Below are 22,399 nucleotides of genomic sequence, written 5' to 3' on the forward strand. Positions count from 1 at the left end.
GAATCAATAAAATTATTTTTTAAATAAAGGAAATATGTAGCTTTTTTCAAACTAATCACCACAGCTATTGATCGTTTCCAAACAATATTCCAGCTTCGAGGGCTGTGAACAGCATCACAAACCAGCTCTCATAGGGCACATGGCGTCATGCCCATGGAAACGACTAAAAATAACTTTTATCCTGATGTGAGGAAAGTGTTTTTCGATCTAAACAAAATGTCCCTGTTTATTTAAGCCAGTGGTCTTAAACCAGGAGCAGTTCTCAATTTATCAGCAAAACATCTCTCTCCAAATACCAGACCATCATCATGGCAAATGCCCTAGAGACACTTTCTAACATGACTGCCTTAAGGTGGCGAAGAAACAATTCATCCTGGAAGCCATACCTTAGAGCAGACAAATAAAGGAGGACAGGTAACCTTTTCCTCGGCTTTCATAAGAAAATAATAGTCATCTTTTTTCTGAGTATGTCCCTCAGAAGATAGCGAGAGGTTGTTGATCATTTCTTCTTTTGTTTACTTTCCTATTGTCTTCTTCTTAGCCTCTGTGGCAAGTTAGACTAGAAAAAGAACCACCACCACCTTAATAACTTCTCTTGGGGGGACACTTAGCTTTACCCGAATCAGTTATGGGTTTCGTTCTGTATCCAATCACTGATGTGAACAAACTTCTTCCTTGTACCAGGTGAAAGAAACTAAAATGTACTATGTGTGCAGAGATCACAGAGACTCAGGTAATTTTCAAGTGTGACAACACTCCCAAGAATTTTAAGATTTTCCTGCATGCCTTTTGCTAGAGGAGAATTGAATAAGCAAGAGTAGAAGGAAAGTTGAAGCATTTGAGTTTACATTTACCGAGAAAGTCATACGTAAAGGGGGAAACGTAAGTCTGATGTGCAATATGTCTAATGGCTTTGCTTAAGGAGAAGTGCCTAGAGTTGAAGGGTCATTTTTAGTGCATGTCCCGTTCCCGGCATGTGAACTGGAGTCCCTGGGTGGCTTCTGGATTTCTGATGACCCGTAAAGCCATCCTGCTCTCCTGTTTTCTGAACAAGACTCAGCAAGGCAGCAATAAGTCACGTGCACTCAGAAAACGTATGTCGTAGGGAAAGTACCCTTTTGGGTCACATACTGTTACATGACCAAAAATTTAGCCATTTTATTGTAAAGGATTTTTACTGGTAAACAAGTATCCCAAGACCAATTTGATTTTGTACTTTCAAAAAGCCTTACAATCATCTTTGTTCTAAGTAAAACAGCATTCTCATCCCTAACTATGGCCTAATTTAGGGTCAACGTTCATTGTTTAATGAGATCACTGTGGTCCCTTCGAGGTGGCAAGCCGTTGAAATGATGGGCTCACAGTTCCCATGGCATGGGTGCATTTCGGCCTGTTAGGGCTTGCAGTAAAGAGCTTTGTGGAACACGGTGCCAATCAGCAATTTCCCCTTGTACACAGAGGCCACTGAACTTCCTTGCAACACTGTACCATTTTCTGCATAAACCACTGTGACTTTGGGTTCTTCTGTTAAAATGTTCTGGATTTGGATCACCTACCAAAGAAATAACAATTGGTTAATTTTGTTTAAAAGTCACTTAAAACATAACTTTAAATATGGGTCATTTCTCTAGAAGAAGCCTTTAGGTAAATCATATTTTGTTCCAAAATTACTCTCTATGTAAGACGCCTGTTTCCTTATCGGCACAATAACAGGTTCTGATCTTAAATAGAGATAGTGACACAGGCCTACAGAGGTGAGGCAAGAAATGTAAATGAGTAGCACAGCTTGGTTGGGAAGCCTTAGGGAGCAGTAGTGACTGGTAAATTGTGGGGAGGGGCTGTTCGTAATAGTAAAATTATTGCCATGCTGGCATTCAGGATAGTTTTTGTGTATTTTCAGATAAACTAGGAATCTGGATGTTTACACTTAATTCTTGGTTTTTAAATGCTGGCAATTAAAAAAAGTACGGCCCCAAAAGAACATATCTCTGTACCACACTTATCCATCCCTCTTAATTTAAGTTCCCAACTATAAGATCTTGTAAGTTCAGTTTCCTTCATTTAGTTGAGCAGAAATATGATGATATCATTAGCAATGATGTAGTAGCATGTTAGACTGCTAAATGGCCAATATTTGACCATTGGGCTGATAAATGAAAATTTCAGACTATTCACCCTCCTATAAAGAACACATGGTGAGTGTGGAGCCCAGGGCTGTGTTTTGGATGTTCTAGTCACCATTGGTTTCTCATCTGTAGAATGGGATGGATGGGACTAGGTTAAGTTCCCTTTCAACTCTTTCTAGGGTAAAATACAATGACCTGAAGAAAGGATACCTACATGCAAAAACACCAAATGTGGCAGACCAGGAACCCAGTGTTTGGATAGAAAAGGGTCAATGGAGCATTTAAAAGGACCTCTTTAAAACAACTGGCACCAAAAACAGATGTTTTAGAAAATTGCCATAGTGTTGAAGTGTAGTAGTTACTGGGAAATAGTTTATGGTGCACCTTGGCTTAAGTAATTAAACCTCTTTTAATAAAACCAAATTACTCTTCCATAGGGCAGTGTATTAGATAATGGACTGTTATGACTTTTTGCTATGTATGCTTGAACAGATCCATCATTAGAAAGGAAGTATTTTTTCCAGAACAGCAAACCAAGTCCATGCAATAGCAAATGACCCAAGTTCACCAAATGAGCTAACAAGCAAGAACAAATTAGAATCTAACATGCTGAGTTCCAGTGACCACACCACAGCATACATTTCTTCAAGTCTATTAAACATACCAGCCCTAGCTGTTTTGGCTCAGTGGATAGAACATCAGCCTGGGGACTGAAGGGTTCCGGGTTCGATTCCGGTCAAGGGCACATGCCTGGGTTGTGAGCTCGATCCCCAGTAGAGGGCGTGCAGGAGGCAGCCGATCAATGATTCTCTCTCATCATTGATGTTTCTATCTCTCTCCCTCTCCCTTCCTCTCTGAAATCAATAAAGACATTTAATAAATAAATAAACATACCATAGGGCATCCTACTACCTAAGAATGAGCAAAAGGTACAAGGGATTGCATTTGAACACAATCACAATTATCCTATAAACCTAAAAATAAAAGGTATGAAGGGCCATAATGTAATTGGAAATACACATTTGTGTGTGTGTGTGTGTGTGTGTGTGTGTGTGTGTGTGTTTAATCCAAGACACAAGCTATAAAATATTTTTTTTCCTGGTGGGGTAGCTTTAAAAAGAATACAGAGCATTAGACCAATTCAAAAATATAACCTATAGTTGATGTAACTAGCAAGTATAATTGATACATACTGAAAACTCACACTAGCAAGTCACAGTAAACATGAAAATGCCTGTGGCCAAATGAGTTTCATGGTCTTACACGACAAAATAGTCCACTGATTAAAGACCACGGACACAAATAGGGCTTTTGGGTAGTAAAACTGAGGTGGAAGGAAAGTATTTTAATCCAAAATAATTCTAGCTAGTGATCAACATTCCCAATGGCAGGGAAGGTAGACGTTGCCCATTTGTGCTTTAGGACTGGTCCCTGGTGTCAGCTTGGGCACATACTGAAGGGGGAGTTGAATAGGAAGGCAGGTAACAAATGATGAGGCCATGGCAATGTGATACATTATATATATATTTAAACTACTGTGAATTCTCAAGTTGGAGAAACTCACTATTAAAATGAAGATATGGATCCTAACCCAGCCCCCGGGTCCACTGTCTACTCTGCTCGGATGGACGAAGGCTGACTTAGAGGGCTCTCTTGCCCTCCAACTCCCGGTTAGGATTGACCGAGGGGCAGTGGGGGATGGGAGGTCTGAGGCGGAGGCAGGGCCCGTGTTCTCCAGGCTTTCTTCCTCCCTGTGCTGGTTGGCTGCATCCCTCAACCCGAGGCCAGGTTCCGCTCAGAAGACCTTCACACACAGCTCTCTCCTTGTCTGGCTTCTGGCAGCATTCCCTGCCCCCTAGCCAGCCCTGGGGTTCTGCCTTATCCCCTGGTGATTTCCCTACACTCTGCCCATGACTGTGTGCATGGTGTCCTTGCGCAATTCCCTCAGATTACCCAGTTTACGTGCACCATCTGTCTCCTGCCTGGACTCTGCCTAAAATGCCTCCCCAAGTCAAAGTCCTTTTTCTAGCTGATCATTTGGACCAGTTATCTGTGTCCGCCCGCCCCCCCCTCACACACACACTTTTTATTTGCCCATATAATTGAGAATTATGTTTTCAACTAGAGAACACCTGGGAATAAAATCGCTGATCTAATTCACTTTTCAAACTAACCTCTGATCCGGGGATGTGCTCCGGGTCGTAGAAGAAGATTCTCATGCCATTGGGGTGGCACCCAATCCAGAGGTCCCCTGTCACAGGGTCCACGGATATGTTATCCACAAGTGTGTTAAAGGCCAGGGACTTCCAGATTAAAAACCAGGAGAAAAGGAGAGAAAAAAAATTGAGAGATGACTGAGCAGTATGTCAGGGAAAGCTACTGTCTTGTCCTCGGTCACCACACTGTTGGTTCCAGGGACACAACAGTTCTGCCCCTTTCAATAGCGCCCAGGGAATTCCATCAGCTTCCAGGACAGATGAGGGAGCGGGGAATACAGAAAGCCAACAAAGGCTATGAAAAGTTAAATAAAATCATGTGGACTTAACATCTGCGTGTGACCCTAAAACTGAAGGGGAAAAAATGTTTGAAGTGTGGCATAGAACAGTTCATTTCTGAAACGGCATGTACAGATGATACTTTGATAAGCATTCAGAAAACAACCAGGAAGTGTAGGTTCCTCTCTGATGAGAACGTCAATGAAATGTAGGCTCTTCTTTAATGGCTAATCGTAGGCTGTGAAGCCAGAGGACAAATGATCACTCTGGGTCTAATTTTTGCGTTGGAATTGGGAAGAAGTTTCTTCTTTAGTCTCCTGGTATTATCCAACTCTCTGCTCTTCTGCTGTTTATTTTCTAAATATAAGTTGCAAGCATGTGATGACTGCACAGATTGCTGTCGAGGCTTTGCACCAGGATCATAAATAATACCAACGATTCTTAATTCCTCCATTCATCATCTTGGCTGCCTTCTACCGGGAAGAAATCACATCTATTTGTTTGCCTCTCACGCTCAGTTGGAGAAGCAATATCTACCGTGTACCTCCAACAGAGACCAGCATACCTCAGCGCCCAGAGACCCTGTAATAAGGGGCAGTAACACATTGCAAAGGCCAGAGCGTGGACAGGCAGCTGCGGGGAGCCAACGCGGGCCTGTGCCTCCTCCTCAAAATGAGAGCCATCCCCACATGTCCCTGAAGGAACTAGAGGGCTTGAGCATTGGGCAGAGTCTCCCTTTCACCTTCCTGCAAAACCATCGCTCATTCATACCCTGGAAACAGGCCAGGCTGGCCAAAGGAGGTGGCTGAGTAAGCATGCACTGGTCAAAATCAACCACAGGCCTTCTCCCCAGACCAAACCCCACCTATCACAGAGCCATTCTACTCTGATCAGTTACTCTCTTTAAGTGAGGGAAATGTTTGTCTCAGGACTCTACTGTTATCTTTGGAAGGTGTAATAGCTAATCGGTGAATTCCATGGCAGATAACAGCCTGTAGAATTGGGAGTCAGGGTGAGAGTGGGGGAAGGGCACTCAGAAGCCCATTCATTCAACACACAACTCCGGAGCTCCCGCCACGTGCCCTGCAAGGAGAGAGTGGAGTCAGCAGCAGACCTGGTTCCTGCAGAGGGAATGCTGAGGGGCCCGTGGGGAGCCTGTGCTGGGCTCCTGCCATGCAGTCTGTGATTCCTAGTGATACTAACGCACCGCAATGCACACACATGCCACTTTCCACGCCTTTCTAAAGCCAACTGGAAAATGTTACATTCCTGGGTCAAGGAAACTTAATGAACTATTCTTTTGGGGGGAAATTGTATCCTTTGTCAACAAATATCCCAATTTTTAGAGAATTGCAACTCATTGAAGTGGGACTAATTCATTGGCTGTCTTGATTTTTGGAGAGAGGAGGGATTATTTCTATTGTAGTCAAATATGCATAATGTAAAATTTGTCATTTAATGCAGTGGCATTAAATACATTCACAATGTCGTACAACCATCACCGCTATCCATTTCTGGAAACTTTCATCATCCCAAACAGAAGTTGTGCCCAATAGCTCCCCATTCCTCCCTCCCCCAGCCTTTGGTAACCTCGATTCTACTTTCTGTCTGTGAATTTGCTGAATCTCGGTACCTCATACAAGTGGGATCCTGCGCTATTTTTCCTTTTGTGTCTAGCTTATTTCACTTAGCATAATATCTTCAAGGCTCATCCATATTGTAGCATGCATTAGTACTTCATTCCTTTTTAAGACTGAATAATATTTCACTGTGTGCATGTACCAAACTTTGGCAGGACATAAACCTATCCACATCTCATTGAAAATTCTGAGATCAGTCTCAGCTATCTTATCAAATTTATTGGCACTCCAGGTATTAATTAACTGGTTTAATTAATGTGAATCTCCCAAAAGAAGAATAACATTTCAGTTGCAAGAGTAGTCCTAACTGAGTTATGTGAGGAAACAGGCATGATCTGTTGCCCAGTGTGGAAGCCAAACCTGAAATACGCCTTGCGCTCAAACTTGCCTTGGCAGCAGCCATGCCTTTATCATTGTGCATTGAATGTATGTTTGGATTGGGATCTATTCTTAGAAAATTCTTTAACTTCCAGTTGACAGAAGTAGGTATCGCTATAACCACAGTTTGTTTTTATTCCCTCAGCGAGTATGAGTGTGTGAAATTCCATTTTACTTCAGCTAATACCAAACTAGCCCAGCCAATGACTTTTAATGTCAGACATAATGTTACATTTGATGGTGCTTCGAGGTAATTTTCTCCGAGTGAAGCCTCTCATGACAGTTCCTCGGATGTGCTGATGGGAATGGTCACAGCGCCTGGTGACAGCACTTCCTGCTGTGGGCAGTTATGGCGGGAGAGAGACGTCTTGCTTTTCAGGGGCAGGGATTACGTGCATAATGTTCCCCTTTGCTCTTACTTTCTGTTTCCTCTCTCTTGTGTTTTTACTTCTTTTGACCCAAATCTCAAAACGGACCATTACTGGTGGGGGTAGAAGATGGCCCCTGAAACGCCCAGCACCACCATACTAATTTAACAAGTGTTTGTTGAATGCCTAGTAGGCAGCAGGAACTCTTCCAGGAGCAAATGGGGGTGGGGGAATCTGTCCTTGTGGAGCTTATACCCTGGGGGAGAGGCAGCTAACAGAAGATAAATAAAATTCATTACTAATGCTAGAGGGAAAATAAAGTCTTCCGTGAGATAGGAAGTGTGTGTGTGTGTGTGTGTGTGTGGTTTAGAGGGAGCAGAGTTGTACATTAGGCAGCTGGGGAGGCCTCATTGAGTGACATTCTGGTAAAATCTGAAATGCTATGAAGGAGAGAACCATGGAGGTTCTGGAGGAAGATCTCACGAGCAGAGGGAACAGTGCCTCATCCTGAGGCAGGGCCCTGCCAGGCAAGCTCCAGGAATATGAGGCAGGAGCAGAGGGACAAGGGTTGGCAACAAAGGCAGCAAGGAGATGGGCTGCTGGGGCACTGGATGGCCATTGCTAGTACTTGGGCTTTATAAATTTTGTGGAGATCTCTGTCATATTAAACACCAAGTTTAATTGCAGTGTTTCTCTTAGTTTGTCAACATAGGGGCAAACCCCAGCTTCTGCATGTCAGGGGATAGTGGGTTCTCTCCAACAGGCTGCAGGAAGGCCCTTTGACAGTCAGCTCCTTGTTTTAGGCCAGAGAAAGTAAGAGAGAAGACATGATGCTTGTCCTAGATCTGAGAAAAGTCTTAACGTCTTGACTATTCCATCAAGATAGAAAGAAAAAAAAGGAAGGGCAGAAGAAGGAAGAAAGGAGAGGAAGAGGAGGGAGAGGGATAGATAGAAAAAAGGGAGAGAGGAGGGAAAGAGAAAGAGAGAAAGAAAGAAAGAAAGAAAGAAAGAAAGAAAGAAAGAAAGAAAGAAAGAAAGAAAGAAAGAAGAAAAGAAAAAAGGAAAGAAAGAAAGGAAGAAAGAAAAAGAAAGAAAGAAAGAAAGAAAGAAAGAAAGAAAGAAAGAAAGAAAGAAAGAAAGAAAGAAAGAAAGGAAGGAAGGAAGGGAAGGGAGAGGAAGAAAGGGAGGGAGGGAAGAAGGAAGGAAGATAGGACTAGGAAGACAATGCCAAGCTTAAAATTCATTAGAGTAGAAAAAAATCAAAGTTTCATAGGTGAGATGTGTGGTTGGCTGCTTCCAGCTCCACTGCCGAGTAAAAGTGAACAACAAATACATAAGATGCTGATGACTCTTAATAAAGGAGTAAAAAATTGGTTCTCACCCACTCCAATTAGACAATCCTTTTGTCCTCACTTAATTTCACAAATCAATTAGAATCTAATTATCACTCTGCAAACGTAGAGTGCTAATATATCTTACCTTCAATGATGTTAAAGTCCAATTAGCATGCTTTTCATACACATGGATCTTATGAGCCAGAAGTTCAGATATATAGACATACCTTCAAAGAAGAAAGAGCTACATCAAAGCACTCGAAGTGATGCAATCCAAAAGATGACAGCGCAGTTGTGATAACTCTTCCTCGAGAAGAACTTGGCTTAGAGACTGGAACATGGAACCCCTCTCAATGCTCGTCAAATTCTGAAAGCACTAATGAGTTTACAGTGCACACAGGAGTTTTAATCCTGTAAAGTTATTTCTAAGGGTAGAAACCCAGTTGACCCTTATCAGTAGGGAAGGAACTTAGCCTACACACCAGCTCTTACATCTGGGAGATAGAGCATTGCAGTGCTTCTCTTAGTTTGTCAACATAGGGGCGACCCCCAGCTTCTGCATGTCAGAGGATAGTGGGTTCTCCCCAACAGACTGCAGGAAGGCCCTTTGACAATCAGCACCTGGTTTTAAGCCAGAGAAAGGAAGTATGAGAGAAGACAAGATGCTGGTCCTGGATCTGAGAGAAGTCTTCCTCCCCACCTACCCTGAGACTGGTTGGACCCTGTGGGTTTAGTATTTTGCACACAGTGCAACGGCCACACTCATCATATAGACCTGTGGTCAGTCAGTGATCTCGGGACAAAATAAGAAACGACTGCTTGATTATCTGCTATTTTTGGAGACCAGGAGACAATATGAATAATTGCAAAGCTGTTCATGTTGCTTTCTCTAAATATGTCACTGCTCTGGCCAATGTGGCTCGGTGGGTTGGAGCATCATCCCATACTCTAAAAGGTTGTGGGTTCAATTCCCAGCCTGGGCACATACCTAGGTTGTGGGTTCAATTCCCAGCCCAGTAAGAATGCATACAGGAGGCAACCAATTGATGTTTCTCTCACACATCTATGTTTATCTCTCTTATGATCCCTCTGAAATTTGTGATGATACAAGATGAGGATGGCCCCTTATATATATATGGCCCGGTGCATAAAATTCATGCATTGGTAGGGTCCCTAGGCCTGGCCAAGATCAGGGGCTGATCGGGGCCTTCTGGCTGCCAGCCAGGGCCTTCCTTCGTTCCGGGCCTCCCCCTGATCGTCAGTACACATCATAGCAAGTGGTCGAACTCCTGGTTGGTTGAACTCCTGAGGGGACAATTTGCATATTAGGCTTTTATTATACCATATATATATATATATATATATATATATATATATATATATATATATATCAGTGCTACCCAAAGTGTGGTCACCAGATTAATGCTGGTCTGTGAATTGTTTCAGGGTCACCACCAGCTAATAATGTAAATCAGCTACATCACTAAGCCCACTGCTGAGATGGCTTTTTCTTCCCATCGGAACACTTTTGATGAAGGAAGCAGTACCTTGATTTACATTTTGGTGCGAGCTCTTTAACTTGTCAGAAACCAGCACTACTGGTATATATATATATATATACATATATATATATATATATATATATATATATATATATATATATATATATATATACCTATGTACTGTTAATCCCATTATACACTAAAAAATCTTCCCTCAAAGCAAAGCTATTCAGTCATACTAAATGATTATCACAGTATTATTTAGTAGTTCTAAATATTGCAGTATTTTAGCAATACTAAACAATAATCACAGTAATATTTACTAATACTAAATGCTTATTCACCCTTTTGAAATGTACTTCCCCTACAAAAAAAATTTTTTAAGTATGTCTTCAACAAAATAGGAAATTTTGATTTGATAACTTTTACCTCCTGAAAATTTGCTATTTTACATTTTTCTTAATTTCCTCTTACTAAGATAACATGTTAAAATGTATCACATAATTTAGAAAAAGACTATCTTCAAAATGTATCTAATAAGAATATGGAGAAATGCATGACATTTTCAAAAGATTCCGTACTTGCCATCAGGTGAAATGTTGATTCCATTCGCAAAATCAAATCCATCCGCCACCACTTTAACTTCATTTGGACTATAGTAAACCACATATGACCATGATAAACCCAAGTAGACCTCCCAGGATTTCAAGTAGTGGTCAACAAAATAGTGATCATTTGTGGCATAAAAGTGCTCAGGTCCCACCGCAACAATATCATTCAAACTGCAATTCAAACACACACATAGGACATATACAGATGAAGGGATTGTACATTACAGGGTTATGCACAGGCATTCGTTAATGTCTATTCCTAAGTCAAGATGTGGGATGGAGCCTTCACACAACCTGTTATGGAAGAGAATTAATATGAAATCAGCCCCACCTATACAATCCTCAAAGGCAACAATTACTCTAAGAGGGCCCTAGACGGTTCTTCTCAATGGTTAGAGCGTCAGCCTGCGGACTGATGGGTCTCTGGTTCCATTCCGGTCAAGGGCACGTACCTTGGTTGCAGGCTTGATGCCGACCTTGATTGGGGTATGTGTGGGAGGCAACCAATGGATGTGCCTCTCTCACATCCATGTTTCTCTCTGTCTCTACCCCACCTTTCTGCTCTCTCTAAAAAAAATGTCCTCGGGTGAACAAAAAAAAAAGAAAGAAAGAAAAGAAATGCTAAGAGGTGATTACAATGCAATATAAAAGTCCTATTTACTGTATCTTAAAAGTGCTATGGTGTGTGTGTGTGTGTGTGTGTGTGTGTGTGTGTGTGTGTGTGTGTTTAGATACTAAAATCAGTAGACATTAAATTAGGCCAGGAATCATCATCAGGGCAAAACTTATTTATGCTCATAGAGCACTTATTCTCAGAGAGAACATCCAAGGCACCCTCAAACAAGAGAAAAAACAGTGGCATCACTGTGACTTGCATTTTAGTTAAAGCTCTGCTACTCTTGCTGTGTGACTTCAGGAAAATCAATCATCTCACAAGTCAGGGCCTCAGTTTCCTAATCTGTAAAAGGAGGAAGAGATGGACTGATCTCTTTCCGCTTTACAGAGTCACTTCCAGCTTTAAGGTCTCATGATTCTAAACTGAGTAAAATGTCCGTGAACAAGGCTACTCAGAAATAGGATGCTATGGTGTGTTTCTTTTCCTTCCGGATTTTGATTCTCTCTATGTTACTGAAAATCTAAGATATATGAGTCTATTTCTCTGCTTTAATAGGTACAACAGCAAACACATAAGTGAGTCATTCTTTGCTGATTGAGGTGACAGAAGTTTCCTGGAGCTATTATCTGGGAGAGAATTATCTCTCCTCTATTGCGGAGGCCCTAATGGCCAGCACATCAGCGCTGACGTTGCTCTGGGCTCCTGGGCGAGCTAGATAAGTGCACAAAGCCTCAGTTTTCTCATCTGTAAAGAGAGGTTAAACGATTTTCCCAAAGTCATACAGCTCATTAGTATAAGACTAAGGGTCAGAATCTTAATTTGTGGAGTTGCCGTGGGAATTACAATGAACAATGCCTGGCGTGTGCTTTGCAAGGAGCCTGCTGCTCACTAAACCCTCAATCAATGGCAGCCACTATCACTAAATGAGAAAAAAAAAGGTCTAGGAATTTAAGATTAGTCTGTACAGGCTTCAGGCATAAACCTGCAAGTTAGAGGCTTTCTCTCTCTCTCTTTTTTAAAAGGACATTTCCAAAATTAGTATGCTTTACAATCACTTGCTGATTTTCATACAAAGGAGCAGAGGAGAACGGTTTCGAGCAATAGTTTTAACATCAGATGGCGTCCATTTGAATCCTGACTTGCTTGCTATCATCTGTGGGGTCACAGCACGTCCCTGAACTCTGAGCCTCAGTTTCCACTCTATACCTTCAAAAGCTGCAGTAAGAATAAATTGCAACAATGAATGCAAAGCCCTTGGCACCATGCCTAGTATATAATTAAATGACCAATAATGACCATTGTGTTCTTATTAATAATAACATGCTTAAGTCAAAAATTAATGCTATAAACAACGACTAAATACAATGCGGAAAACATACAAGGGTAGTCCTTGGATGGAGAGAGCAATGAATTGGGGCACTGGAGTTATTTTCAGTTTGGTTCTACATTGCCAAAGACCAATATTTTTGCAATTGGCCCAGAAAAAAAATCCTGGGAAATTAGACAAATCTGAATCTCCAAGATGAGATGGTGAAACAAATAGGTTTTCACTATTTCATAGTGGCCCAGATCATCAGCTCCAGAGCCAAGCTACCAGGATTAAAATCTCAGCTGTACCATTTACTGATGGCGGCATCTGGGGCAAGTTAAATACTCCAGGCTGCAAATATTTAAAATCTAAACTGGTAAAAGAATGAAACCTAAACAAGAAGGCATTTGTAAAAAGTTAATAAAATAACCTGTTTAAATTGGTTTATTGCAGCACCTAACATAGTTAAAGCTCATTATGTTACTCCTACTATATATACTTTTCCCTAATTTAGATCTTGGTATTTGGCACATTCTCAGTGTCCTCATTCTCTTTCTAAAACATATTTATGGAATGATTGTATGAATAAACTCTCCCATAAAAGCTCTTCTCTGAATTTCCACTCATCCCTGGGATGCAGAAGAAGACCTGGGCCATAGTTCCTCATCGGCCACTATGTGATTGATTGACCTTCATCCAGTGACTCAATTTCTCTCCAATCTGTTTCTTCATCTTCAACACCACCAGGTAAGAAAGGAGAGGAAAGGGCACTGGTAACACTGAGTGCAAATTATTTGCCAGGTGCTTGGCTAGGTACCTGCATGTAAGTAACACGCGGTTTAAAAGAAATCTAGATTTACAAATACTGAGGTAGTTGAATACTGCATGTAAGTCATTCAAATAGAGTTTGGGCTTCTAGAAAACCATAATGATTAGAGGATAAAAATTGTTTGGGAAGCTAGTGTCAGATTATTAGCCCAAATCCATCATTTGCCTCATGAATCAAATCCTAAGGTAAGCAAAGAAGTCAACTTTGAGTGGGATTGATGGGTGTCCTTTTTCCATACGCTATGTGGTCCGGGAGCCCAGGATGGAGCTGAGCGTTACCACAAATCTGCAATTTCATCAATCATGTGCAACCTCCCTGGAGTAGAGGCAGTGCAGGAAGGTCTTGGAGGCCTCTGCTTTCAGATCTGCTCTTAGGCATGTGTTTCTAATTCATATAAACATCTAAGATTCCATTTTTAAAAAATATAAAAATAAATACATTCAAGATGCAAAATTCATCTATGAAACTGGTTTGGGTTTGAAATACTAAGTCTGTTTTTGGCAAAGAGCAGAGGCCAGGAGTCATAAGCCAGTATCCAGCCTGCCTGGGAAAGGGGCCACAGGGAATGGATCTTTTCTGAGGGGCTTGGAGCCTCAAAAGTTTCTGCAGAACTGAACATTTGGAGGAGTGTGTTATAATTAGAGGGGAGGGGTGAGGAGCCATTATCCTCCTTATCCCCCAACCGAAAGGAAAAACTAAAAATGAATGAAAGGGAAATAGAAATAGATAGATTTCAGTACCTAGCTAGAAGTTTGTGTCTGATAGTTTTCAGATGCAAAAGAGATTTTTCTTCTTTTTGAAATTTAAACAACTCAACGGTGGACTTAGCATCTGGATGGTTCACCACCAGCAGGTAGACGGTATTATCTGAGAAGAGATTAAAAACAAAAATCGAAACATTAACTGAGCTCTCAGCTGTCAGAACTATCTCCAAAAAGCAATTTCAACCCACCTCCAACTGGTACTTAGGGTGTCAGGCAGATGGACTATTTTCATCTCTTTGTAGAGAGAAGCATTTGCGATTGTTCCAAAGAGAAATGACTAAAGGAGGAACCAGTGACAGTTTCTGAAAACTCCAAACTCCACCAGGGGAAAAATAACCTTAAATTAAGAATGAGCGGTGCTTGATACTAAAACTCCAAAGAGCTTGTTAAACTTTCTCTTGCAGATGGTCTCAGCGAGATGCAGAGTTGAGATAAAAGAGGTGGGGAATACTAATATGAGAAGGTGTGTTCAGGTATAACTTACACAGTGAAAGATGATAAATTCCATAAAAAGAACACCTGCAAGATAGTGTCAAAGGGAAGCCACACTGTGAGTCCGTGTGACTTCGGGACAGGAAAGACACCAGTTTAAGTGGCCAAGAACGTGGCAAGTGAAATTAGATTATAGTCTTTGCCTTAAGAACCAGTAAATCTATGGAAACCTTTGACATGGCCAAATAGGTTTTTAAAGGAAAACAATGGAAAATTTAATAGGTTGAACTGAACAGACTGGAGCAGAGAGGCCAGCTAGGGGGTTCTTCATTCCACAAACAAGTATTTATTTTAGTTGGTGTTAAGTGATGCAAAGAAAATAAAATGGAATAAAGGGATGGAGTGTCATGAAGTTTTTTTTCATGGGAGTGAAGGAAGTTCTCTCTGATGAGTAATATTAAAGCAGAGACCTAACTGAAATACGAGATGAAACCATGTGACTATCTGGTGAAAGAGTAATCCAGGCTGAGGGAAGAGAGTGTGCAAAGGGCCTGAGGCAGGAGCTTCCTTGGCACATTCGCTTAATGGTGAGGTTGTGCTTGCAGTACACTGACTGACAGAGAGAGTGGGAGGGCTGAAGCCATAGAGGTAGGGAGCCAAGGTTACCCTGGATCCTCAGGGTAAGGATCCAGGTTTTACTCATGGGGGATTTGAACCAAAGATTAACATGACCTAAGGCTGCAGCAGCAATCCAGGCACGTGGAGAAAAGAGACTGGGCCAGGAGGAAAGGTAGGAAAGGATATGAGAGGCATCTGACTGGAAATATCAGAAGTCCTAGGAATGGGGAAGTCAGAAAGCAAACATAAGTAAGGATTAAAACCCAGATTAATATTTTGCATAGCAAACTCTGCCTTTAGAAATTTGTCCTAAGGGAATGTTCACAGAAGATAAATGCACAAGAATATTTATTTTAGCATTGTTTGCAATGAGCATAGAGTTAGATGCAGACCAAATAGCCACAGCCATTGCAAAGTAGCTCTAAATCTTTTTAAAATCCTGATTTCTGGGCCTCTTCCTCCAGAAATTCTGTTTCTTTGTTATGGGGTGGGGCCACAACATTAGTAACAAAGAAACAGAATTTCCGGAGGATGAGGCCCAGAAATCAGGATTTTTAAGACTCCCAGGTGATTCTAATGTGCAGCCAAGGTTGAATACCACTGCTCTAAATGCACTGTCATCGAAAGGAGCACAGTGTTGAATGCAAAAGTAACTTATAGAAGGGTTTGTGTAGTATTTCCCCATCCTATATAATAAAAGGCTAATATGCAAATTGACCAAACTGTGGAATGACCGGTCACTATGATGCACACTGACCACCAGGGGGCAGATGCTGCCCCCTGATGGTCAATGCGCTCCCACAGGAGAGTGCTGCTCAGCCAGAAGCTGGGCTCACAGCAGTGGTGGGAGCCTCTCCTGCCTCCACGGCAGCGCTAAGGATGTCCCCTGAGGGCTCCCAGACTGCGAGAGGGCACAGGCCGGGCTGAGAGAGCCCCCCTCCCCTGAGTGTATAATTTTTGTACACCGGACCTCTAGTTTTTATTTAAAAGGATGAACACACAACCCTAGCTGGTTTGGCTCAATGGATAGAGTGTCAAGCTGGGGACTGAAGGGTTCCAGGTTCAATTCTGGTCAAGTGCACATGCCCGGGTTGCAAGCTCAATCCTCAGTAAGGGGCATGCAGGAAGCAGCTGATTAATAATTCTCTCTCATCATTGATGTTTCTATCTCTCTGTCCCTCTCCCTTCCTCTATGAAATCAATAAAAATATATTTAAAAAATGAGAATACACACACCAAATACTATATTTCTTTGCACTTAAAATATCTTTTTAAAAAATATACTGTTGATAAATACATAGAGAGATCATTGAAAGGGAAAATATATATGAAGGGAAGTCATATGGGATAGAAGTGAAGAAGGGAAGATCTTAAGATAGAAAATCATTTTGCAACATTTGAGTTTAAAGTGGTTATACCAAATAGAAGTATCTAGTAAGCTGAAGGAATGGAACTGAAGAGCTAATTTTAAAAAAAGAAAAAAAAGAATAGCCCATTGGGATGTTCTCCTAGAGAGTTGTGACGTGGTTGAACTTTCTGACATGGAGAAAATAAAGAAGAGGCAAAAGGGCAGTCTTTTGGAAAATGCTCAGAGATTTCTAAAATAATGAGCAGGAGAGAAAACCTGCAGAGAGAAGCAAGTTACGTGAAGAAGCAAGTGGTAAACAGCATAAAATAAGGTGGAGGGAGGGAGGGAGGAAGGGGGAAGGAAGGAAGGAGATAGGAGAGGAGTGAAAGGAAAGAAGGGAAGGGGAGGACATGAAGGAAGAAAGAGGGGAAGAGGTAAAAGGGAGAGAGGTTTGTTAAGGACTGAAGACTTTCAAAGCAGTGATTTTAGCCACCCGCAATGGGTAAAGTCTGGAATAAGGACTAAAGAAGGGATTGTGTGGTGAGGAGGAGGAGGCTGTGGGTGTAGACATGGCCCTCAGACCTAGCCTTACATTTTTATCACCAGGAGAACTTTTCAGAAGTACTGCCTCCCAGTCTCCCCTCAGGCGGACTGAGTCAGAATATTAGGGGCTGGGGCCTGGGCATCAGGCTGTTTAAAACTTCACAGGTGCTTCCGTGTGCAATTTGGGGTTAAGAATTAACGTAGAGACCAAGGCAATGGCTACACACACACACACACACACAAAGGAAGAAATTGAATTGAAGACATAAGGGATGGAGAGGGGGGTGGCAACATATTAAAATGTGGAGACACAGTCTGAAGACAAAACAGTAACCAGTGGACAGAGAGCCAAAGCTGACCACGGTGAGTTTCTGTCAGCAGATCTACAGGCTGCAGGTGCCTTATGTTAGACAATCTATTCATGTACATGCCTGTAAAATGGTTTAAATTAGAAAACCCATCCTATTCGGGCTGACTACAGTAATTATAGGGATGTGAATGTTGGTAGTAGTTTTAAAAATTAGGTGCTTTAGGAAACTTAAATATTTTAACATTCTCAAGTATTGAAGTAGTTACCATATATTTATTTAACGTAGGGGGTAAGTTTAAAATGCATAATGAAAACATTACCCATGATTATACTTTAGTTGGCTGAAAAGAAATATTCGTGGGTTAACTTTTTAAAATCTGGTTTTATTTTTAAGAAACATTCCATATTGTTACCTTCATCTGTGAATGTGCTGATCCCATGCGGGTTAAATGAAGACGTATTGAATTTACTTCCAGAGATCCTCAATTCTAACACTTCTGGATCTTCCTCATTCAGGTCCATCAAAAGTATTTTTCCAGGCTTATCAGGGTCAAAGCTCTTTATTCCAGGGAATTTTAATCCCTTATAAATAATGAAGGAGAAAAACCAAGCCCATTACAAATGGTGATGGAGGTGGTAGAGGGCCTGTGAGTTCACTCTGTCTGCTTCATGCAACAAGGTCACAGGGGGAGCCCCTTGGGTGGTTTGTGCAATGGGCCCAGGAGGGCTCTGCAGACCACATGCTCCATCAGGGGACCCTCACCCACAGGTAAAGACCCATGATGAGCAGCGAAGTCAAATGTGTCTCATATCACAGCTACCAACCTCTGAGAAAGATAAAAGATGGAAGAGCAGGCCACAGGGGCATTTACTAAAGGCCTTTAACAATATCAACAAGGACTATGGACAGAACATTGTTTATGGTTTTCAGACCATCCCCTGTGGGTTCTTGAAAGCATCTAGGCACAGATGTGTAGGGGAAGTCTAGTGAGCCTGGAAACAACTCCTTCCCTTCAGTGAGAACAATGCAGCTCTTGTTTAGACATTGGGGCCCTATATGAAATTTTGCTTAAAATCTGTATTCTGGTGCTTTGAAAAAGGTTTGCCAGAGACTGTTGTAGATGCTGACAAGTCCTCCATCTTCGTAAGAGAAAACTAGACTAAATAAATTACAACCGGCAGCGAAGGGTCTTCAACAGCGGGATGACTTGTATACCGTATCCTCTGAAAGCCTTCATCCAAGCCTAGATGGTCAATCCCTTTTGTTTGAGCTGTATGACTACCACCGTGATCTGTACGCACGAGTTTCCACAAACATGGTGGACTCTCTCTTCAAAGTCAGGAAATTATGGAATAACCTAACAGCAATTTTAAATTAAAGAACTTACTCTGAAAAGTATAAAAATCTAAAAGTCTAATTGACATGTGAAGAGGTATAAAAGTACTCTAACTTAGCAAATATTTGAGGACACCATTTAAGTGCTTCAAGGGATAGACAGTTGAATGGGGAGCCATTATTACTCGTTGGGCTCACAAATTGTTACAATGAAAGATAAGATAAAATAAGAGTTCAGTGTGCACACCGGGATACAAATGTGCATGGAACACATGTGGTCATAATTATAACACCAGGGAAATGCATATACAGTTTGCTTTTGGAGCCATAGGGCTGCTCATTTTATTTGAAGTTAAGCATCGGTATAGAGAAGGCTTAAATGAAAGACTTAAGCTACTGGTTCTAGAAAAGGGTCTATTGAAACACTTACAGAGCTAATCAAAGCCAGTCCATTAGGAAGTATCTCCAAGTCTTCAGAGCCCGTTTCTGCCAGGAAAGGGAATAGATAACATATTGTTTCACCCTCTTGCAGGAAGCTGGTGGTCCCTTTTTTTTATCACTCCTAACTTGAAAATGGGGCTATGTATTTAGCTCTCTTTCACAGGGTCAGAATAATTAATCCTTTCCTTTATTTGTCTAATTGACCAATGTGATTATATAAAAATTAAAAGACATTAATATAATTAAGTGTAATTAAAATTTACACTTAATATATTTGTTTTAAATTGATAGACTAGAAGTTTTTCCTCAGAGTCTGAAATCTCATATAAAGTTCATGGAAATTCACAAAATGTGCAAAAGGTGAAATAATTTGAAAAATGCTTGCTGTTTATTTTAAAGACACAGAGTAAACTACCAATATATATTGATTCTTAAGAATTCCAAATCAAATAAACTCTTTGAAAAACACATTGGAAACATAAGCAAAATCTAATTGTGTCAGTTAAAATGGGAATATATTTCGTATCCAGAGTATGCAATTACTATTAATTATAAACATCAGTAAAATATCACTAAGTTAGTCATACTTTAAATACGTGTACATTTTAAACATTTCAACCAGTCTAGAAACAAATGAGATCTTTTAGTTTTGTATTCATACTCTTAGTGGAGAGTTTGTTTTTCAGATATCTAGTAACATTTACTATCAATATTGTATTTGTTTTCTAGAAAAAATTGCACTATGAGATATCTGACCAAACTTTACATGCTAACTGAATAAGTCATCTGATCTAGTCTTTCTAACCTTAGGCAACTAACGTAAATAATTCTAAAAGGAAAAAGAGAACAAACAAACAAAACAGAAAACAACCTAAGTATGGATCTCAAACAAGCCGTCCTCAAATAACAAAGCTGGTTGGTTGAAACCAGATGGGAACTCAAGTCTTGTGACTCTCCCTGTTGGTTGCCTACCAGCTGCTCTTCCCCTGCCCTTTTATGTTTGCTGACAGAGCCTGCCTCCTACAAAGGAGGCCTGATAATTACTTTTCCAGCTTCCTTTGCAGCTAGGGCACCAGTCAGGTCGTTTAGCTCTGACTAATGAGATCCAAGGGGAAATCTGCTGAGAGCTTCTGGGGGAAATTTTCCTCCCTGATATTAAAGGAGAGAAGCACGAGGACAAGCCTTGTGGTAATTGCAAAGGTGTGGGGGGGCTTTCTAAAAATCAACCCTTTACTCACTGCTTTTTCTCCCTCTTCTATCTCTCCTCTGCCACTTGCTCAGGTTATAACATCAATAATCAAACATTCCATTGTTTTTGCTAAATGGACCAAACAAAAACAAATGATCAAAACACCACGGTCCACACCTTGGCAATGTGTTAGTGAAGGCCAAAGTAATTTATTTTAAATTACCTGACTTAATAGTACTCTTCTGGTTCACAGTTTAATTTTTGAACAAACTTTAACAGGTGTCCTAATTACATAAATGGCAAGATCATACTGCAAGTTCAAATAAGATACTTCCTTCTCTCACATACTTACCTATTCCTTTCACTAAATTACAGTTAGGAAGGTCTACTGGTTCTACTTCTCGAAAAGCTGTAAGTCGTTTTCTGGGGGGGAGAAAAAAAGGGAATAAAATATACATACAACTATTCAGAAATTACAATTAAGTTGCAAAGGTAAGTAGCCAATAAATTTTTCCTTAACTGTACTTTGCCTTGGTTTCAACACCAGGGTTTTTGGTCCTCGGAACTTGAGCAATTCTATGAGGCAGGGCCAGAGTCAGACACGCGTGGTTTCTCGGCACAATATGTACTATTTATTAGGCTGAGGTAAATAGGTACACAAAGAAGATACACAGTGAGTATCCTCTCCGGGGCTCTGTGCACTCTGGCGGGAACAGGGACTATTTCATCAGCCCTGTCAGGAGGCCTATGTGGAAATTTGAATTAAATAAGCAACATGGTTCCAATTTATTCCATTGATGTTTTAGAGCTGCTGACAGATGGGCCTCCAGCCCGTCTGCCCAGTCTGACTCCAAAGTCGGGACTGGGCATCTGCTTTCAGGTGTGTGACTTGAAAAATGCAGGGGTGCTTAAAAGGATTTATAACTTCAGAAAATCATACCCCGGGCCAGCATATAAAGAGGCATATCACACAAACATACCCAACGGCAGTGTATTAAATCTGAGTTCACAAGCATCAAGGGGGGCATTGGAGTGAAGGACAAAGGGAAAAAGAACAGATGTGAGAAGGAAGTACCAGCAGGCTGCCTGAGTAGAGCAAAGCTATTGATGAGGCATTTGAAAGAAATGGACTAGAACATTAGCATCGCCAAGATTTAAACAATAAACATTCTTTATAACTAATGATACAATATATTATCATAGCCATACTGAGCAGCAACAATTATCTAAGAATCCTGGACATCTTATTTGGCTAAAGAAAGGACATCTTATTTGGCTAAAGAAATTATCAGTAATTACCTTACTGATAATTTAGTCTCACAGAAGGAGGAGGATGGGCTAGAGGGCAATGAACAATTTGGGTAAAATACCTACCAACCTGGTACACAGTGATAGGGATTTGGGGGCAATTGATTTTTCATTATTCATTCAGAAAAAAATGTAGCATGGCCCTACTACCATACCATTGGCTATCAATTTCACCTTCTAAGAGGGTCTGACCTAAAAGGCTAGGAGTGAGGTCCAGTAACTGGCTTTGTTAAAGCACCAAGTTCGTCCTGATGTACAACCAAGGTAGAGAACCACCAGTCTGGCTGTCAGAGATCCAGAGAAGAGGAAGGCCTAGCCTGCAAGGAGTTGGTGGTTCCCTAAATGATGAACATGAACTTAGAAAAGAGACTTTAGCCTCGGCCAGTGTGGCTCAGTTGGTTGGGCATCGTCTCCATGCACCAAAAGGTTGCTGGTTCCATCCCGGTCAGAACACATGCCTGGGTGGCAGGCTTGATCCCTAGTGTGGGGAGTACAGGAGGCAGCCATGATGTTTCTGCTGTTTCTCTCTTCTCCCTTCCCATCTCTCTAAAAATCAATAAACTATTCTTTAAGAAAAGAAAGAAAGAAAAAGAGGACGAGAGGAAGAAAGATGGAAAGAAAGAAAGAAAGAAAGAAAGAAAGAAAGAAAGAAAGAAGAAAGAAAGAAAGAAAGAACTTTAAAGGAAGGTAGGCATCTGCCCCAGGACACGAGAAACTAAAAGGCATTTCAAAAATGGGAATCTGACATACAATCACAAAAATTCACAATAGAGAAATTAAAAGGGGAAACGAGGGAACAGTGGCTTGAAAATTTTTAGACTGAGATCCACATTAGGAAAAGCATTTTGCATAGTAGAAAACACACATCACACACATCCACACACCACACCCATCTGAAATAG

At 41.1% G+C, this 22,399-nt stretch overlaps 1 protein-coding gene across 1 annotated transcript in view; it reads right to left on the reverse strand.

The window, feature by feature from the left end:
* Positions 1-1,146: 1,146 nt before the first annotated feature.
* Positions 1,147-22,399, reverse strand: part of PON1 (paraoxonase 1) — a 25,081-nt gene continuing 3,828 nt past the window's right edge. Inside the window, exons 2-9 of the mRNA XM_006084984.3 lie at positions 20,542-20,612; positions 18,990-19,045; positions 17,637-17,805; positions 13,949-14,075; positions 10,425-10,625; positions 8,487-8,568; positions 4,301-4,429; positions 1,147-1,552 (exon numbers count right to left, since the gene is read on the reverse strand). Of these exons, the coding sequence (XP_006085046.1) occupies positions 1,394-1,552; positions 4,301-4,429; positions 8,487-8,568; positions 10,425-10,625; positions 13,949-14,075; positions 17,637-17,805; positions 18,990-19,045; positions 20,542-20,612 (994 nt within the window). The 3' untranslated portion in view covers positions 1,147-1,393. The remainder of the gene's footprint in view (positions 1,553-4,300; positions 4,430-8,486; positions 8,569-10,424; positions 10,626-13,948; positions 14,076-17,636; positions 17,806-18,989; positions 19,046-20,541; positions 20,613-22,399) is intronic.

The sequence above is a fragment of the Myotis lucifugus genome, unplaced genomic scaffold (genome assembly GCF_000147115.1).
Source record: "Myotis lucifugus unplaced genomic scaffold, Myoluc2.0 scaffold_15, whole genome shotgun sequence".
Classification (NCBI taxonomy): Eukaryota; Metazoa; Chordata; class Mammalia; order Chiroptera; family Vespertilionidae; genus Myotis; species Myotis lucifugus.